The 16,602-nt window shown below is 61.2% G+C and overlaps 1 protein-coding gene across 1 annotated transcript in view; it reads right to left on the bottom strand.

The window, feature by feature from the left end:
- Window positions 1–16,419, bottom strand: part of ASS1 (argininosuccinate synthase 1) — a 28,323-nt gene extending 11,904 nt beyond the window's left edge. Inside the window, 10 exon segments of the mRNA XM_082492508.1 lie at window positions 1,648–1,738; window positions 5,549–5,579; window positions 5,945–6,015; window positions 9,298–9,372; window positions 9,836–9,892; window positions 12,202–12,390; window positions 12,703–12,771; window positions 13,216–13,327; window positions 16,315–16,377; window positions 16,379–16,419. Of these exon segments, the coding sequence (XP_082348634.1) occupies window positions 1,648–1,738; window positions 5,549–5,579; window positions 5,945–6,015; window positions 9,298–9,372; window positions 9,836–9,892; window positions 12,202–12,390; window positions 12,703–12,771; window positions 13,216–13,327; window positions 16,315–16,377; window positions 16,379–16,392 (772 nt within the window). The 5' untranslated portion in view covers window positions 16,393–16,419.
- Between the last annotated feature and the right edge of the window lie 183 nt (window positions 16,420–16,602).

The raw sequence follows: 16,602 nt of genomic DNA, 5'->3' as shown, positions 1-16,602 counted from the left end.
TGCAACCAGGCCCTTAACTAATTGAATTTCACGCTCCGCAATTGTCTTACGGCGCAGCACCTTCTGTCCCACCAGCCCCTGCCGGGGGGTGCTGACAAATGTGTGTGTGTGTGTGTGTGTGTGTGTGTGTGTGTGTGTGTGTGTGTCCCTCGCCAGCCTGGGGGGGGGGGGGGGTCTAGGGGGGACCCCCACACCGGGGCACGGCTGCTCGCACACGCACGCACACGCACCCCGCGGCGGGGTGCTCCCCGCCATGAATTAATTATTGCACCTTTTTTTTTTTTTTTTTTTTTTTTTTCTTTTTTCCTTTTCTCTCTTTTTCCCTTAAATTTTATTTTAAGGGCGCTGGGCAGGAGCGAGGGGGGGTGCGTGTGTGTGTGTGATGCTGAATAGAAAGAGGCATTTTTCTTTAGCGGTGTGAAATGAGCAATAAATGTATTAGGAAGCTGACAAGGGGGCTGCGGGGCCCACAAAGAAAAGCGGTGCGGAGTTGGAGGCTAATCCCCCCTCCATCTGCCCTCCTCATTACCATTTAACGCACTATCAGTTGCCAATCAGCCTCAATGCCTCCCTTTCTAGTCTTTATTACTGAGGCGCCCGCAAGAGCCCTGTCTAGTGATGGGGGCTGTCAGCTCCCCCCCCCCCCTTCCAGCGCCCCCCCTTAAACCCCCTATTTTCCAGGGGTTTATAAACTCAGTTGTAAATTGCTATTAAATGTAACTCGCGGCAATAATGAACCTTAAGCTGCTTCTCGGCGCAGGGCCCCCCCCCCCCCCCGCGCCCTCCCCTGGCCCCGGCTCTTTCTATTCGCATCCTCCGCCGGGGTATTGGCCGGGGTCCGCTCGGCAGAGAGCCGACGTTGTCGGGGCTGTTGTTGGCGAAAGCTGCTTAGCCTTTAAAATAGTTAATAATTAGATTAAAACTTCAAATAAATTAACTAGGGGCTGAATGGGCTGCGGGGAGGGGAGGGGGGGGCTGCTTCTTGCAGGGGGATCATTATAATGGAGCGGGGATGCTGGTGGCGGGGAGGGGGTGCTCCCTCTGAGCGGGGTCTCCCCCCAGCCTGGGCTGGGCTTGCTGCTGCTGCTGCTGCTGCTGCCGCCGCCAGGATGGATGGGGGCATGGGGATGCCGGTGGCTGGCGGAGGAGGGAGATGCTGCCCCGTGTCCCCTCTCCGGGTGACGGCTCTGGGGCTGGGCCCTGCCTTGTGTCCCCTGGGGTGAAACTGGGTGTCCTCATCTCCTTTGTGCAACACTGATAGCACCACTGGCCAAATCCTGCTGGAGCATCTTCCCAGCTGTGACACTGGCCAGGGCCACCTGCATGTCCCCAGGGCCACCCGTGTGCCAACCTGCAGCAGAAGGGCCCCATGCCTGCTGCACCTCGATGGCTGGGGTGGGGGCTTGGACCCCCCTCCACTCTCCTGGGGGGTCCCACCGAGCCCCACGAGACGTACCTGGACCCTCTGCACACCTTGAAGAGCCCCAACATGCTGCAAGCACCATCCTGAGCCCCGATGCCACGAGTCGGGGCTCACCCTGCCCCGGGGATGCTCCTGGCTGCCGGTGGCCCCCAGTCCACGCTGGGGAGTGGGATTTGGCTTCCAGGGGCAGAGATGCGAGGGCCCGGCGGCGAGGAGGCGCTTACCCTTCTCAAACTCGATCTCCAGCACATCCGGGGTGTTGGGAGAGGTGGCTGGATCGCGGGTCTTGGTGTAGAGCCCGGGGGGGGCCTGATTCTGCGGGGAGAAGGAGAGAAGAGGGAAAGTCAGTGGCATTGGCATCGCCAACCCTGCTAGCAGCCCCGACCCCGGTGTGCATCTCCAGTCCATCCCCGGTGCTCATCCCGCATCCCCGGTGTGCATCCCCCATCCCAAAGCGCGGGGCCGGCACAGCACAGCACCGCACCACACCAGCGCTTACCGGGGCCCCGGGAACAAAGGGGTTGGAGGAATCAGCCAATTTTTCCCCTCAACTTGATCTCATCTTTTCCTCCGACGCCCCCACAGCTGGAGGCGGGATGGCTGCGGAGAAGCAAGTCAGGCAGGGAAAAGCGGGACGCTGGCTGCGAGCGGCGGGGCGGGCGGCCGCGCGTCCCCGCGCCGTGGCCGGGCTTATTCGGTGCTGACCGAAAAAACTAATGAGGAGGCCTGACCCCAGCAGGTGCTCCAGGCGCACCGGCTCTTTCATGGTGTCCCTGAGGTTAATACACACGGGGGAAAATAGAGGAACAAAGCAAAAACCCATTTCAGAGCACATCAACCTTTATGTATATATATATTTTTTTTTTCTAGATTTATAGGAAAGAGGCATCTTATCTCTGTCAGAGCCGGGCCAGCAGAGGCTCGGGTGCTGACGGTGAACTGCCGCAATTGAAGTGCGTGCCAGAAGAGGGGGGGGTGGTGGGGGAAATACAATAATAAAAAAAAAAAGAAGCTTTCTGTCCTGGAGAGCAAATACTTTGCAATTTCTCGTGCCCCCTTGGCGCTCACGCACGACGTGACTGCACGTGCTGACCCCAAAACACTTTCAGACCGGTGTTTGCAAACTCCTGTCTCTAAAAGGCCCCCCCCACACACAGGGAGGCGGAGGGGGGGGGCAAACTGAGGCCCAGAGCCGGGGAAAGGCAGACAGCACGGAGCTGCGGAGCGGGGCTGGACCAAACCTGTCCTTGGCCGACATCAGGGGGAACGTGGCAGAGGAGCCTCCGGCTGGGGAGTCCCAGCGATCTCAGCCCCCTCTGCAACCGGCTCGGGTGGAGTTTGGAGAAACTGAGCCTCTCCTGCAAATGTTTTAAGCAGTGGTAAACTGGTCGTTCCCCACAAAACCCGGCTGGCGAGCGCTGGAGCGCTGGGCACGGGCAGGCAGCGGGGCTCTGCCTGCGCCCGGGGCTCCCCCGGCCTCTCCTCTCCTTCCTAAAGCACAACTCTTCTCCCGCTCACTTTTTCCTCCCTCCTCCTTTCCAGCGAGGAAGAAAAGGACGAGGTAGAAAGCAAGTTAGGAGGAAAAAAAGAAAAAGTGATTGCTTTGAAAAAAATTTTAAGCTTTTTTTTTTAAGGGAAAATTAATTTCTCTGCAGAAGAAGTTTTAATCTAAAAAATTTAAAGGTGAGCAATAAGCCTTTTAATGAAAATTTCCTTTTTTTTTTTTTTTCTTTTAATCAATAAATAGCAAAGCCCAATCACTGCCAGCACCCGAGGGCAGCCCGCCCGGCTGCGAGCATCCCGGCCGCCCCCTCCACACCGGGGGGACCCCCCTTGCCTCACCCCAAACCCCCGGGGTCCACGTCCCAGCCGCAACCGCAGCCAGGTCCCGGCAATACAGACGTCACTACTCCAGCACACGCTCCATCAAAACCACCCTCGGGTTCCTATTTTCTCTCATTTTTGCCTCTTTCCCTCGTTTTAAACAAGAGGCGCTGGCAGGCGTGTCTCCCCCGTGCCCCCCGCGCGCGCGCGCACACAAATTACACGGGCTGCGGATTTCAATTTTACATCGTCTGGCCTTTCCTAGCCCTGATCACACTTATTAACTAGACGAACCCGCGCGAGATGATGAAAAACTTTGAGTTCAAAAGGAAAGATGGGGGGGCGGGAGGGAAAAAAATACCGGAAAGTATTAAAAACTCTTTACTAAACATTGGAAGTCAAAGTCAGGTAGTTTCCAATTTTCCAAGCCAAGTATGAAAACCCCTATTAAATAAAATAACTAAATAGAAATAAAAGTGACATTTGGCTTGCATTCCATCATTACGGTGCGAGTCTGTCCTCTTTTTATTCTCTCTCCTAAAAGCACAGTTCAAATGACAAATAGTTTGTTGCAGTGTATCAATGCCTCCTATTTATCCCTCCCCGCAGGGGGGCTAGTCCTGCGATGTCATCTTTAAAGGGGAGAGAGGGAAAAAAAAAAAAAAGGAAAAAAAAAGGGGGGGGGGAGAAGGAAGAGTGTGTGGAAAGGGAGAGCGGGAGGGGGGAAGAAAGAAGCAAGAAAAACGGGGCAAGAAGAGAAGAAATTGGAAGCAAATGGTCCATGAAGTAAACCATGATGCAGAGCTATCGATGCCGCAAATGGTTTATTCATCCGGCTGATATTGTTGTGCCCGGGACTGAATGAACTCTTTCAGAGTGCCATATGAAGTTAAAGCAAGTAAATTTCTATCTTTCTCCGCATTAGCTGCCTCATTGCCCTTCAATCGGGCCTCACAGAGGCAGAAAATAGCTCAACCATCTGCTTTCAAATCCCTGCGTTTGGCAGGTCCCGGGGGTTTGGGGAGGGGAGCCCGCCGTGCCCGGCACCCCGGATCCCGCTGCGGTCGCCCCGGTGCCCGGTGCCGCTTCCCAGGCCGGGGAAGGGAACAGCGGTGACACCGCGCTGCGGGAAGCCACCGCCTGGCGCCGGGGGAGGGAGAGGTGCCCGAGCAGAGGATGCTCAGGGATGGGCTCAGGGCACTGGTCCTGTTTCCTGCTAAACCGACCCCACTTCCCGAGCTGGCTTTGGGAAGGAAGCGGGTTTGGCAGAGCCTTGGGAGTGGGGATGTTCCCCGAGGGGAGGCGTGCTGGGTGCGGAGCGGCGGGTCAGGATGGGTGCAGCGGGGAGGGTGCGGGTCTGTCCCTTGCCAGCTCCAGCCAGAGGCACGAAAACCCTTCCCCATGCCAACCGCTCTCCCGGAGGAGGAGACCCTCTGAGGGCCCGGCTTTGCAAAGCCCGACCCACAGACACCCCTGCGGATGGCACCGAAGGGGGAGCGGGATCCCTTCTCCACCTTCCTCATCCTCACGCCCCGCCGGAGACACGCGCCGGCCCAGCCGCAGCGCACCGGCCGCTGGCGCTGAGCTCCAGCCGGCTCCTCTCCCTCTCTGCCTGCCTCCCCCTCCTCTCCCCGCGTTGTCTAATTAGCGCTGATGGATAGTTCAAGTAACTGCCCGAGCGTCGCGACCCGCTAGAGCATGAGCAGTGCGGGCAGGGGCCAGCAGGCAGCCGGACCGCAAGCGCTATTCGGAGGTAGCCGGAGCCGGACCAACGCCTCCGGAGCAATGTGCCGCGCTCACCGGCAGCGCCCGGCCGCAGCGCCCACCACCACGGGGCTCTTGGCCCCATCGGCGGCCAGAGCTGCCCAGGAGCTGGTGGTCCCTTGAGTGCTCTTGGGGTGTCCAAAAGCACCACCCCATGCAGGGGGAGGTTTTACCCCGTTTCCCCCCGGACAGTGGGGATGGGAAGGGCTGGGCGAGCTGCAGGCATGGGCAGGGGGCCCGAGCCGCAGGGGCCAGCCTGGAACTCCGTCACCCGCCACCAGCCCCGCTCTCCCACCAGCGCCTCATCTGTCTAATTGCTCCTTTATTGCTGCCCCGTGACATTGTCCCCTCCAGTGTCACCCTGAAACGGTCCCTTCCCCTATTCACGCCGGCGGCAATTAACGTGCCGGGAGAGGCGGGCGGGAGGGCCTCCCTGCAGCACACGGCCCGCCGTGAAATTTCCAATTAGGCTGCAAATACACGAGACGCCCTCGGCCCTGTGGCTGCCATGCTGGCCGGGCGGCCGTGATGGATTACCTTGGGGTTCTCCAGGATCCCGGCTTCGTAGCTGCGGCAGGCAGGGATGGAGAGAGAAGTCACTGCAGCACCTGCAACTTGCAACTCCAAAACCCACTGGGACAACCCCCCCACTCCCACCACCCCATGAGGATGGGGGTAAATACGTGTTAGGGATCTCCAGGGGCTTTTAGCAGCAACCCTGCAAGGAGCACCAGGCTTGGGAGATGGATGCCGCCATGCGGGACATGGACAACTGGGTACAAAGGGAGGCTGGAGATTTTGGGGTTGACCCTTGGCCAGCACGTGGTGGGGCAGCCTGGGACTCCGGAGGTGTGAAGGGCTGTCCTGGCCACGCAGGATGGGAGGATCGGGGTCCTCAACCCACGGGAGCTCCATGCCCACCTGGCCTCTCACCTGATGTGCATGAGGTTTTCATCCATGCTCCAGGGCGTCTGGGGCGTCACAGGCACCGGGATCCCATGTTTCTGCCGAGAGAGGGGGAGCGGGGCTGAGCCGGCTCGCAGGGAGACCCAGCCCCTGCCGGCACCAGCTCCTGCCCGGATCAGCCCCGACCACGCAAAGGCACAACCCATGGCCACCAGCGAGGCAGCACGGAGCAAGGCTGTGTCCCTGACCCTGGACAACATCAGCTCCCACCACAAGGGCCACCTCAATGGGGACATCAGGCACACAGTGCTGCTGGGAGGAGAACGGCCGACCCAGCCCCGCCGTGAACAGAGACAAAGCCTCAGAACCCCCCATGAACTCAAGTGATTGAGACGTCAGCATGGACGTTGTGGGCTTTTTCTGGGTCGCGGTCCAGGACGGTGCGTTCCCCTGGCTGAGCTCCTCATCGAGGGGAGGTGACACGGGGATAGAAATACCCAAACCCACAGGACGTGCTCCAGCCTAAACAGCACTGTCGCTCTGCCACGAGGGGACAGCACACGCGTCCCCACAGCCTCGTGCAAACACATGCCGATGCACACGCGGCACACGGGTGGCAGGCGTTCCCCTGAGCCCGGGCACCCCGCGCACACCGTGCCGGGGGACGCACGGCCCCGCACCGGCTGCCTCCCCAGCGCAGCGCCGAGCCCAGCTCCCTAACAAGGTCACCGGCGCGCTCAATTATCCGCTGACATTTCAATGGGGGAAATTGCCTGTGAAGATGAGGTGAATACGTGGGGGAATTAGCGGGAGAGGCGACGGTGGCGAGCTAACAACCCGAGCCAGCAGGGACGTCGCCCACCCTGCCGGCATGCCGAGCCGCGACGTCCCAGCCGTGGGGTGGCCATAGTGAGCCGAGGATGGAGATGGCAGCTCTGGGTTCCCACCATGCCTCGGCGTGTCCGTACACCCATACATCGCCAAGCAGCTCTGGCATTTCAGCGTCACCACAGCAGGGACGTCAGCCAAGGGCTCGGCCGGGAGCAGAGGAGCAGGGGCTGAGCGGATGCTCCTTGTTTGCCCAGAAGAGGGGAAGGAAACGCTTGTGGTGATTAAATCATGGTCCTCAACCCATCACCCGAGATGGGAGCAAGGTCCTGAGATACCTCCTAAGGCTGCAGAGGGACTAACTCAGCCTCACTGCGGGAGGGACGTTGTCCCAAGCTCATGGGTCCTGGTTTGCTGATCCGACATGGTAATCCCAGTGTGGGACACCCCCCCGGGACCCCTGTCCCAGGCTTTGGAGGTGGGTGCTGGGCAGCCTCCGCCTCCTCTACCCAGGCCCCTCTGCAGGGCTGCTCTCTTGCCCGTAGGGCACCTCAGCACTTCACGGGGGCTTCAAAACACAAGCTGGGGCTTCCTGGGGGGGGGCAAAACACTGCCCGCTTGGTGTAAGTGCTGGGGATTGCCGGGCTTCTCCAGGAAAGAACCTCTCCCTATCCTGGCCCTCGGATGGATGGAGCTGCAGGTACTTCCCCAACCCCCCAAAGTCCCCGAATAACAGAGACGGAGGGCTGGGGGACAGATTTCAACCCCACCGGGGGTCACATCGCACTGCCATCCGCACTTGTCCCCTTGTCCTCATCCCAGCGCCCTTGTGGATCTTGGCAGAGGACATTTCACCTTAGTTAATTAAAGCCAAGCGATTAACGCTGAGGGCTGTTTACCCTGGGGGCTGCACTCAGCCGCATGGGGCTGAGGGTGTCCGTGCCCTCTGCCGGGCTCTCCCCGTGCCATCGGTCACTCCTGTCTCACCTGGGATGTACAAAAGCATCTTTCAGACCCAAACACCCACTGGTCACCAGCCACCGACCCCAGTTGACTTCCACTCCCCAGGCAGCCCCTGCCCTCTGCCTCCCCCCGGCAGCTGGGGAACCCCGTGCTCCCCAGCCCACCCCTGCCCCACGCCAATTTTCCATGTTATCACTTCAAAGGGGATCATCCAAGTCCAGATCCATATACCAACGTCCACCGAGCCCGGGCAGCCTTGGCTAGGGGGAAACACGCCGCGACTGAGAAGGGATCTCGTTTTCGGGGCACAGCCCCAACAAACTCCATCCCACCCGGCTCTGCCTGCGGCGACGGCTCATCCCGGAGCAGCATCCAGCAGAGCTTCACTTTGCCCATCGAGGTGTTTCAGCTCAGCTGGTTGCGGGGACCAAGCGGGCGCCGGAGCGGGATGCCGCCGGAGCAGGGCTGGCTCCAGCCCCCCGGGCAGCAAATCTGCGGCAAGAGCTGTGCCGCGCCGGTACAGATCCCTGCTTCCCCCGGCAGCAACCGAGCCCCAAACATCGTCGCGATATAACCCCCCCGAGCACAGAGGCGAGAGCATCCCGGTGCTGAAAGGACCTGGACACACATCTCCCTCTCCTGAGCACGAAAAAGAAGGGACCCCCCCTCCTTTTTTTTTTTTTTAAATGCCGAACATAACCAGAGACCGAGAGGCACCACACACCCTCAACCCCAACCTTTTCTCTTTGAACAGGGCCCCAAACCATTTCATTTCCCTTTCCCCCCCTCTTCCAAACAAGCAAAAAAAAAAAAAAAAAAACCAAAACCAAAACCAACCCCAAACAAAACCCCCAAACCCAAAACACATGTTCCATTTTCCATATAATAAAACCGCGACACTCTTAATAACTCCCCTATTTGACAAGTTGTTTGGCAACATATGGAAAGCTCTCGTAAACTCGCCCCTTCATAATACAACGGCAGATGGCAAACACAATCCTCAACACGCCGCTCTCGGCGGCCCTAATGGGCTCGGAGGGCTCCTCGCCCCGCGCCGCATCCCTCCGGCTCCGCACCTCGCCTTCCCGGAGACTACCCAGGCAGCCTCGACGGCAGCTATTTAAAAACTGAAGCAATTTTCTGGTTTATGCACAGAGCTGCCTTTTCCCTTTTGATTGATTGAGCCGAGTTGTCAAGCATTTCCATGAAGTCGCTAAAAAAGAAAGGTACCCTGGTGGGCACATAAAAACCTGATGCAAAACTTCTAATATGTTTTATTGCAACTTGTACTTCAAAAAGGAAGGGACAACAAAGGCAAACGTATTTGCTTTGTCTGTTAGGCAAGTCAGGGAGCTGGGGCCCGTTTCCTTGGAAAGCGGGTTACCATTAATAGCCAGGTAATTATGGGGCTTTTAGAAAGGAAGGAATAAAAAAAAAAAAAAATAGAGGGGGGGAAAAAAGCCCAACCAGAAGGCTCCAGTGTGGTGCTGCAGGGATGCTGTGCAGGGCTTGCTGCTGTCACCCATCAAGCCATGGTGAGCATCCCGTGACCGTTCTCAGCATCCCACGACCGCCCCGAGCATCCCTACCTTGGCGTAGTCCATCAGCTCGCGGCGCCCGGGGAAGCGCTGGTAAAACTCGGGCAGCCTCCACGGTGCCACAACCTGGCGGGAGGGCAGGAGCGTGAGATGAGAAGTCCCCCCCCACCCCTGGGTCCCCTTTGCCCCTTGGCGCCCCTCTGGGTTCCCCGCAGGAGAGGGCTCCTGGCAGCCCTGGGGAGCCGGGACCCACGGCGTGTTGGTCCCCCAGCCGAAATTTAACCTCCCTGTGCAAGGGTGGGGTAACCCAAACCCCTGACCATAACAAGGCGCCGGATGCAACATCGATTATCCAGCAGCTGCCTTGGTACTGTTTCCTCCACGGCCCCGTGGTGTTTGGCGTAAAAATAGGTCAATTAAGGATCATTACAGCCCCCTCGAATGCCAAAACGCCGCTTGGCGCAGCTGGCAGCTTGTTAACGTGAGGCACAGCCGCTCGCGTCAGTGTTAAAACAAAATTCCCCACCAGCGAGAGAGGGAGCCAGGAGCCGGGTGGTGGGGACTGAGGGGACAATTTTGGGTGCCTTACCTTGATATCAGGGCACAGGGCGTAGCAGGTGAGCTCAAACCGAACCTGGTCGTTGCCCTGAAACACAGACGGGAGATGCTGAGGGCTCGGGGCGGGCGAGGGCGTGCTGTTTCCCTGCTCGCGGCTGCTGTCCCCGTGCAGGGATGGGGTCGAGATGCCCCAGCTGGGAGCCGGAGGGGACACGTCTCGGGGTCTCCTCTCTCACCAATACACGGGACAAACCGCTTGGTGGGAAAAGCCTCCCTGCCCGTGGCTTGGGAGACCCTCGGCTGAGCGGGGTGTTTGCACATCCCTGCGAGAGCCACCAGCCAGGAGGGTCTTCTGGCTGATGCTACCAGGGACTTCACAGACCCAGGCTCTCCGTGCAAGAGGGGTTAACACCTGTTCTCCCAGTAACAACACTGGGATGGGATTGCTGCCTATTTCAACTGGAAAAGCAAGGCCTGAGGCTAAGGACCCATTTATCTCCTCCATTCCCTCAGCATGGGGGGTGGGGGGGGGTAATGGATGCCAGGGCCTGAGCCAGGTCTGTTCCATGAGGTCATTCCCAGTTCCTCTCCATGGCTGTTTTGAACTCAAACCCACCTTTCCTGGTACTCCTGATAGAATTAGGCAACGAGTGATCCAAACCCTGCTGCAGCTCATTCACCTGGCTCTGAGGGAGCCTGACTGACCCTGGAATCACCCAAGAGCCATGCTCTCCCCTGGGCTCCCAAAAACTGAACATGCAGAAACCCAGATTCGGATATTTTTTCCCCTGCAGGCATCAGAGGGCACATGGAGAGAAAGGGAGAGGGGGGAGGAAGACCACAGTGTCCAGGAGGATGCAGCAGCTCATAATTAAATAGCTCTGAACCTCCCTTTATCTTAATTGGCCTGTGCTGATGAGGTCCTTCTAATGAGGCCAGGTAGTCAGGAAGGGGTGAGGAGGGAGCCTGGGAGTTATTAGCACTTCCAAGGGAATAGCACTCACCAAAGCCCATTTTCCACCAGCACCAAGGGGTGTAAGGACCCCCCCTCCCCTCGGCCCTGGCCTGAAGGATACATTTACAGCCAGGCTGGGAAATCCCCGAGGACTATTACACGCAGGCGAGAACATCCACCAAAGCACTCATTTCCCTTACAGCCCCAAAACAAGTCCATCTGCTCCGGCAGCGGGGACACCGCAGATGGCCCGCATTTAAGACGCCGCAGCCGGGGACGGGGCGCAGCCGGGTCGAGTTACCCACGGTCGGTCCCTGCCTGTGCCCGTGGCTTAATGGCTCGGGGAGCGGCAGAGCCTGGGGAGCCGCCCAGGGTGCCCCTGCATAGCGGGGTGCTGGTGGCACCCAGGAGCAGAGGGGACATCACCACGTTGGGGGATGCGTTACTCCGTGGCACCCTTGAGCAGCGGCTTTCAAGAGCGGGCTGCTGGGGACGGGGGAGATGGGCAGGGAAGGGGAACCCATCGCAGCAGGAGCAAGAGTTATTATTTCAGCCCTGATGCCTCCCAGCCCCACAGCTGCCCCTCTGCCCCATCTCCCCGAAGGCAGCATGCCCCTTGGCCATCCCCTGGCTAAATCCAACATCCACCTTCTAGCAGTGTCCTCCGCCACAGCTAGGGACCCCCAAACCCAGCTCCTTGCAGTGAGATCCCCCCCGGTGGGCACCTCGCCTTTGCCCCCAGGCCAAGACGGACATGGTCAACGCAATGGGTCCCTGCAAGCAGGGGAGGAGGGGGCATCCAGCAGGTCCTGAGTGCACGCACAGCACCCAAGGTCCCCACAGAGGCCTCTGGTGACAGTGTCACCCCGCCCTGGGTGTCCCTGCTCCGAGCTGGGCGGCGTGCGGGCAGGGACTGGAAGCGCCAGGGGGTGGCCCAGGGTCCCATCACACAGGTCCCCGCGGTCCCCGTGGAGGACTTTCCCCCTGCGGGCAGGGACTGGCCCCGAGCATCCTTTCCGCGGTCTCTGGCTGCCTCTAGCGGCAAAGTGTCCTCCCTGCGGCCGGCGGCGACAGCCGGGGATGGGGACAGGGATGGGGACAGGAACCGGGACGCCCCGGGCGGTGCTGGCTCAGCCCCAGCAGGGTCCTGGCCCGGGCAGACCCCGTCTGTAGCAGTTTTTAGAAAGCTGCTGCTGAAAGCGGCGGTTCGGCTGTGACCCAACCCTTCCCGACGGCGAGAGGGAACCGAAATCGGGCACAGAAATCCCAGAAGCGAGAAGGAAGTGTCGAAATACTTCCCCGCAGAACACCCACAAACCACCCTGTGCATCCTCCACCCCTCCCCGGTACCCACCGCTTGGCCAACAGACTGACCAGACACCCCCCACGCACCCCCCCCCCCCCGGTGCCAATATCACCCTGGTGCCCCCGTCCTCCCTCACCTTGCCGGTGGCCCCGTGGGCGACGTACTGGGCTCCCTCCCTCTGGGCGATCTCCACCAGCTTGCGGGCGATGCATGGCCGTGCCAGCGCTGTGCCCAGCAGGTACCGGTCCTCGTAGAGAGCGTTGGCCTGCACCGCCGGCCAGATGAACTCCTCCACAAACTCCCGGCTGATGTCCTCGATGTAAACCTGCCGGGAGGGAGGGAGGGAGGGAAGGAGGGAGCCCCATGATGGGAAGGTGGCTGGAGGGGATCCCACTCCTCTGGGGCTTCAGGGGTGATGTGGCAAAGGGTCCCTTCACCTCCCCTTTCCCAGGTGCTGCTAAAAGGTTTTGGTGCAAAACCTCTGGAAAAGGGATCCCGCACAGGCACTGTGCCATCTGCCCCCGCGGTGGCCCCCAGCTGCGGGGTGTGCGAGACCCCAGGGCTCAGCCCCACGGCGGGGGGGGGGGGGGGGGGAGCTCAGAGAGCCCTGGGCACCGTGAGGAAGGGACACTGTTACCTTCTTGGCCCCCAGCGCCAACGCTTTCTTTCGTGCTGCCTCAAAATCTTCCTTCTGCCCGATGTTGGCCTGGAAAAGGGCAAAAACCAAGACCGAGTTTGAGAGGAGATCGCACAACCCCGCACAAGGCCAGCCCGGCACGGGGCATCGGGCAAGGCATGGCAGACCCCATGCTGGGCGGGCTCGAGGCCACCCAGGATGGACAAAAGGGCTGTTTCCTCCCCAAGACAGAACACTTCGGGGCCACAGCTCCCTCTGCCAAACCCCACGGCTCTGCCCCGATGCGCTGCCCTCATTAGCGGAGGGTCGTTTGCTGGCAGGAACAGGCTGCGCCACGCAGGGTTGGCAGCTCAGCAGAGCAGCACCCGGGCTGGGCGATGGTTAACCAGCGAGAGCGGGGTCACCACCACGGCCACACACGTGCCAGGCCCCCCCCATCACCCACCCCACGTCCCCAGACCCATGGCCCAGCGCCCCCTCCGCCCCCAGGGATGGGGTGCACGTGGGGCTCACCAGGTAGGCGATGACATGGTAGCCCTGCTCCTTCAGCCACACCAGGATGCAGGAGGTGTCGAGGCCCCCGCTGTAGGCGAGGACCACCGTGCCCTTGGGCTGAGCCATGGCCCTGGCAAAGCACAGGAAAAAGGGATTCAGAATCACCCCGACCCTTACCCCAAACGTCAGCCTGCTCCTCTTCGGCACAGGGATGCTGCAGCCACCAGCCGTGACACCCTCCATGGTGTCCCTGAATTGGCCACGGGGCCATCAGGGTCCAGCCGGGTGCTGAGGGCAGCCAGGGGTGAGGGCTCTCCCGGGGATGGGATATTCTGGGCAAAACAGACATCATCCAGGGGGATGAACAACCAGGAAGCAAGAAGCAAAGCCCATGGCAAACTAAACGCTCGGGGCTGGCAGCGGCTTGGGTAGGTGGAGGAGCTGCCGGTGCTGGGACAAGCTCTCCGATTAAAGCATGGGCTCCCAGGATTGCTCCCGCTCACAGGCAGTGAGAGCCGCTGCCATCGGGCGCCTGGTGCTCCCAGGGCACCAGGGCCACGGGCAGCACACCGCACCGCGTCTGGCACCCTCCTCTGCCGGGAACGCCAGGCTGGGGGCAGTGGCAGCGCAGGAGGGGACTCGCCATGGCATCAGCAGGGATGAGCTGGACCAAGAGTCCTCCTGGGCTGCAGGAGGGGAGAGTTGAGGGCAAGAGGAAAAGCCACGGCACCATGGCCACGTTCAGGCTGTGGCTCCCCGCCAGGGAGGGCACGCTGCCGGCCAGTGCGCCCAGCGGCCGCCCAGTGATGGAGGAGCCCAGGGCAGCCATCAGCGCCGCTTCGCTCTTACCTTTGCTCCACGCAGCTCTCGCTCTGGCAGCCCCGGCACAGCCTGCCCCAGGCTCTGCGAGCACCCTGCAACACCGGGGCGGGGGGGCGGGACTCAGCCGCAGGCACCCGGCCGCAGCGGAGATGCAGCCCGATGCCCCGCTCGGGCATGACCCGGCCCGTCGTGGCCCTGCGCCAGGGCCGGTGCGGAGGAGCCGCGGTGGCAGATGGGCGCAGCCGCCCACCGGCTCGGCCCCGAGCACCCACCGGCACTGTGGGTACGCGATAGCCACAGGGATAAGCGCTTGGCAGCATCCCCCCCAGCCCAGACCCACAAGTAATTAATGTTTAATGGGTGTTTGTCTTAATTACGCTGCCTCATATTTCTTGCCAGCACGAAACACCTACACGGAGATTCGGTGCCCCTCACCCTTCGGCCGAGGAGATCAAGGGCTTCAGCCGACGACGGGAGATGGTGGAGGATGCGGCAGCCCGGAGCTCAGGGGGAGGGACAGGGGGTCCCGCTGCAGAAGGGGCTCGGGGCCGTCCCCGCCGTCCCCAGCCCGGACCGTGAATCCCAGGGCCTCGCGAAGAGGCGATGCCAGCTGACCCTTGGCCGGGGAAGGCGGAGAGTAGAGCCGGCCAAATCCCGTCCCGAGCAACTTTCATGCTGCTGCTGCTGCCGCCAAGTCAGCACAATCCCGCTCCCGCTTCTGCAGGCGGGGACGGCGCCGCGCCGACCTCCTCCAGCCTGGCCCACCCAGCACCTTCCACGGCGGGATGTGGTGACACCGGCGTGTGCCCCACCACCCCGGTCCTGCCAGCGCGGTGTGGGGTCAGCGTCCTGCGGGGACGGCGTGGAGCCAGCCCAGGCGCAGGATCTGACCTGCTGCCGCCGGTTTCTTGCTGAAGAGCCAAAGGGGCTCTGGCAGTGTCATAACCGCAATTCGGCTCCATCAGCCCACCCGCGCCCGTGGGGCTGCCTGCGCAGGCGGTGCAGGCAGCACAGGCAGCACCCAGGCTTGTGCAACCGGCGTTTCCCTATCCTCGGGGCGCCGTGGGTGCGCCGAGCTGGGTCCCTGCCCAGGGAAGTTCTGCCGTTCCCTGCCCCACCAGGGCATTTACAGGAAAGCAGTCGCAGTTCCCGAAAGGGCCCAGTCAAAGCATGACCTATGGCTCCTTCCTGAGCAAATTCCCTCCTTTAACCCCCAAAACCCGTCCCCGCTGCGGCTGCCAGCATCGCCATCGCGGCTGCCAGCCTGACTAAGCACCTCTGAGACCAGGCACGCTCGTTTCACAAGTGGCCCAGCAGGGAATTAGAGGAAACGCCTCTGGTTTTTGCCTGCTCAGACATGTTATGCTGCCCACGCGATGCCCAAGGGACCTGGGGCACCTTGCCCTGTGGACACATCCTGCATCCAGGGAACAGCATGGGGCCACCAGTGTTTCCAGCTACAGAAACAGGGCTGGTGCCAAGCCCGCCTGCCCAGGAAGGGAGAGCCCTGAAGTTTTGGCTTTAGGTGGTAGTAAGTCAGAGCAAACAAAGCTCAGCAGAGGGGAACGTGGCGGGACTTTCTCAACCCTGATTATTATTCTGTAGCAATTTCCGCGTGAGTTGGGGCAGGGTTTTTACCAGAGCGACTCCGGCTGTTCTGCTGCACGGGAACACTGCACTTTTGTTTTTAAAACCAGGGGAATAAAAAGGGAGGGGAATAAAAAGCTTGAAACTTTGGTAAAGAGGGGAACTGCCTTCGCCAGCCGGGCTGGAAGAGCAGCCACTGCTCCGGTGAGCGCTGCCTGCGGGTTGGGATGGGGCAGGCAGCATGGGGGGGCTCCCGGGGGCTTCCTGCAGCAGTGGCACGCGGGATACCCTTGCTGGTGTTGGGGTTTGCCTCAGCATCGTTCCTCCATCTCGTGGGGGTCCCCATCCCGACCCCCAGCATCCCCAGAGCAGAGCAGGGAGGGAGCGAGGTGGTGCCAGCCAAGGTCCCAGGCGGCCAAGCCTGGGGCCCCCATCAGGGAGATGGAACTCACTTGCGATTCCCCCCCCCCCCCCCCTTCCAAACTGAGCTAGAAGGGGCTTAACTACAGCCTGCACCCCCCCGGTGCTGGGAAGGGACTGGGACCTCCCCCCTGCTCTGCTCCTGCAGGGACCAGCGAGCCCTTCTCCAGCAACTCAGGGTGCGGGAGACCAGTGGGTGGGTGGAGAGGGGACAGCCAGGGACAAGGGACCAGGACCCCCAAGGCAAAGGGTCCCCTTGCCCACCCTCCACGCAATGTCCACACTCACCTGCTCCCCAGCTGCCCTCGGCGCTCCGGTCCGGTGCCTGAAGCATCCTCCTCCTCCTCCTCCCTTATAGCCCGGCATGGGCAGGCGGAGCCGCCGCAGGACTGTCCCCTCCGTGGGCACTGTCCCCAGGCAGGGCCCTGCCCTCCGCTGCCCGCAGGGCACACGGGCAGGACGGGGGTGGGGGGGGGACAGGACAGCTTGCACCCCGAGCCGGGACAGAGGTTGTGCTGCACGGCTGCTCCAGGGGATGTCACCCCTGTCCCCCCACTCCTCACCTCCTCATCAGTC

Source organism: Vanellus vanellus (assembly GCF_965231255.1).
Source record: "Vanellus vanellus genome assembly, chromosome: 18".
Classification (NCBI taxonomy): Eukaryota; Metazoa; Chordata; class Aves; order Charadriiformes; family Charadriidae; genus Vanellus; species Vanellus vanellus.
The sequence above is the reverse complement of the archived record's forward strand: the minus strand, read 5'-3'. Positions and strand labels throughout refer to the sequence as shown.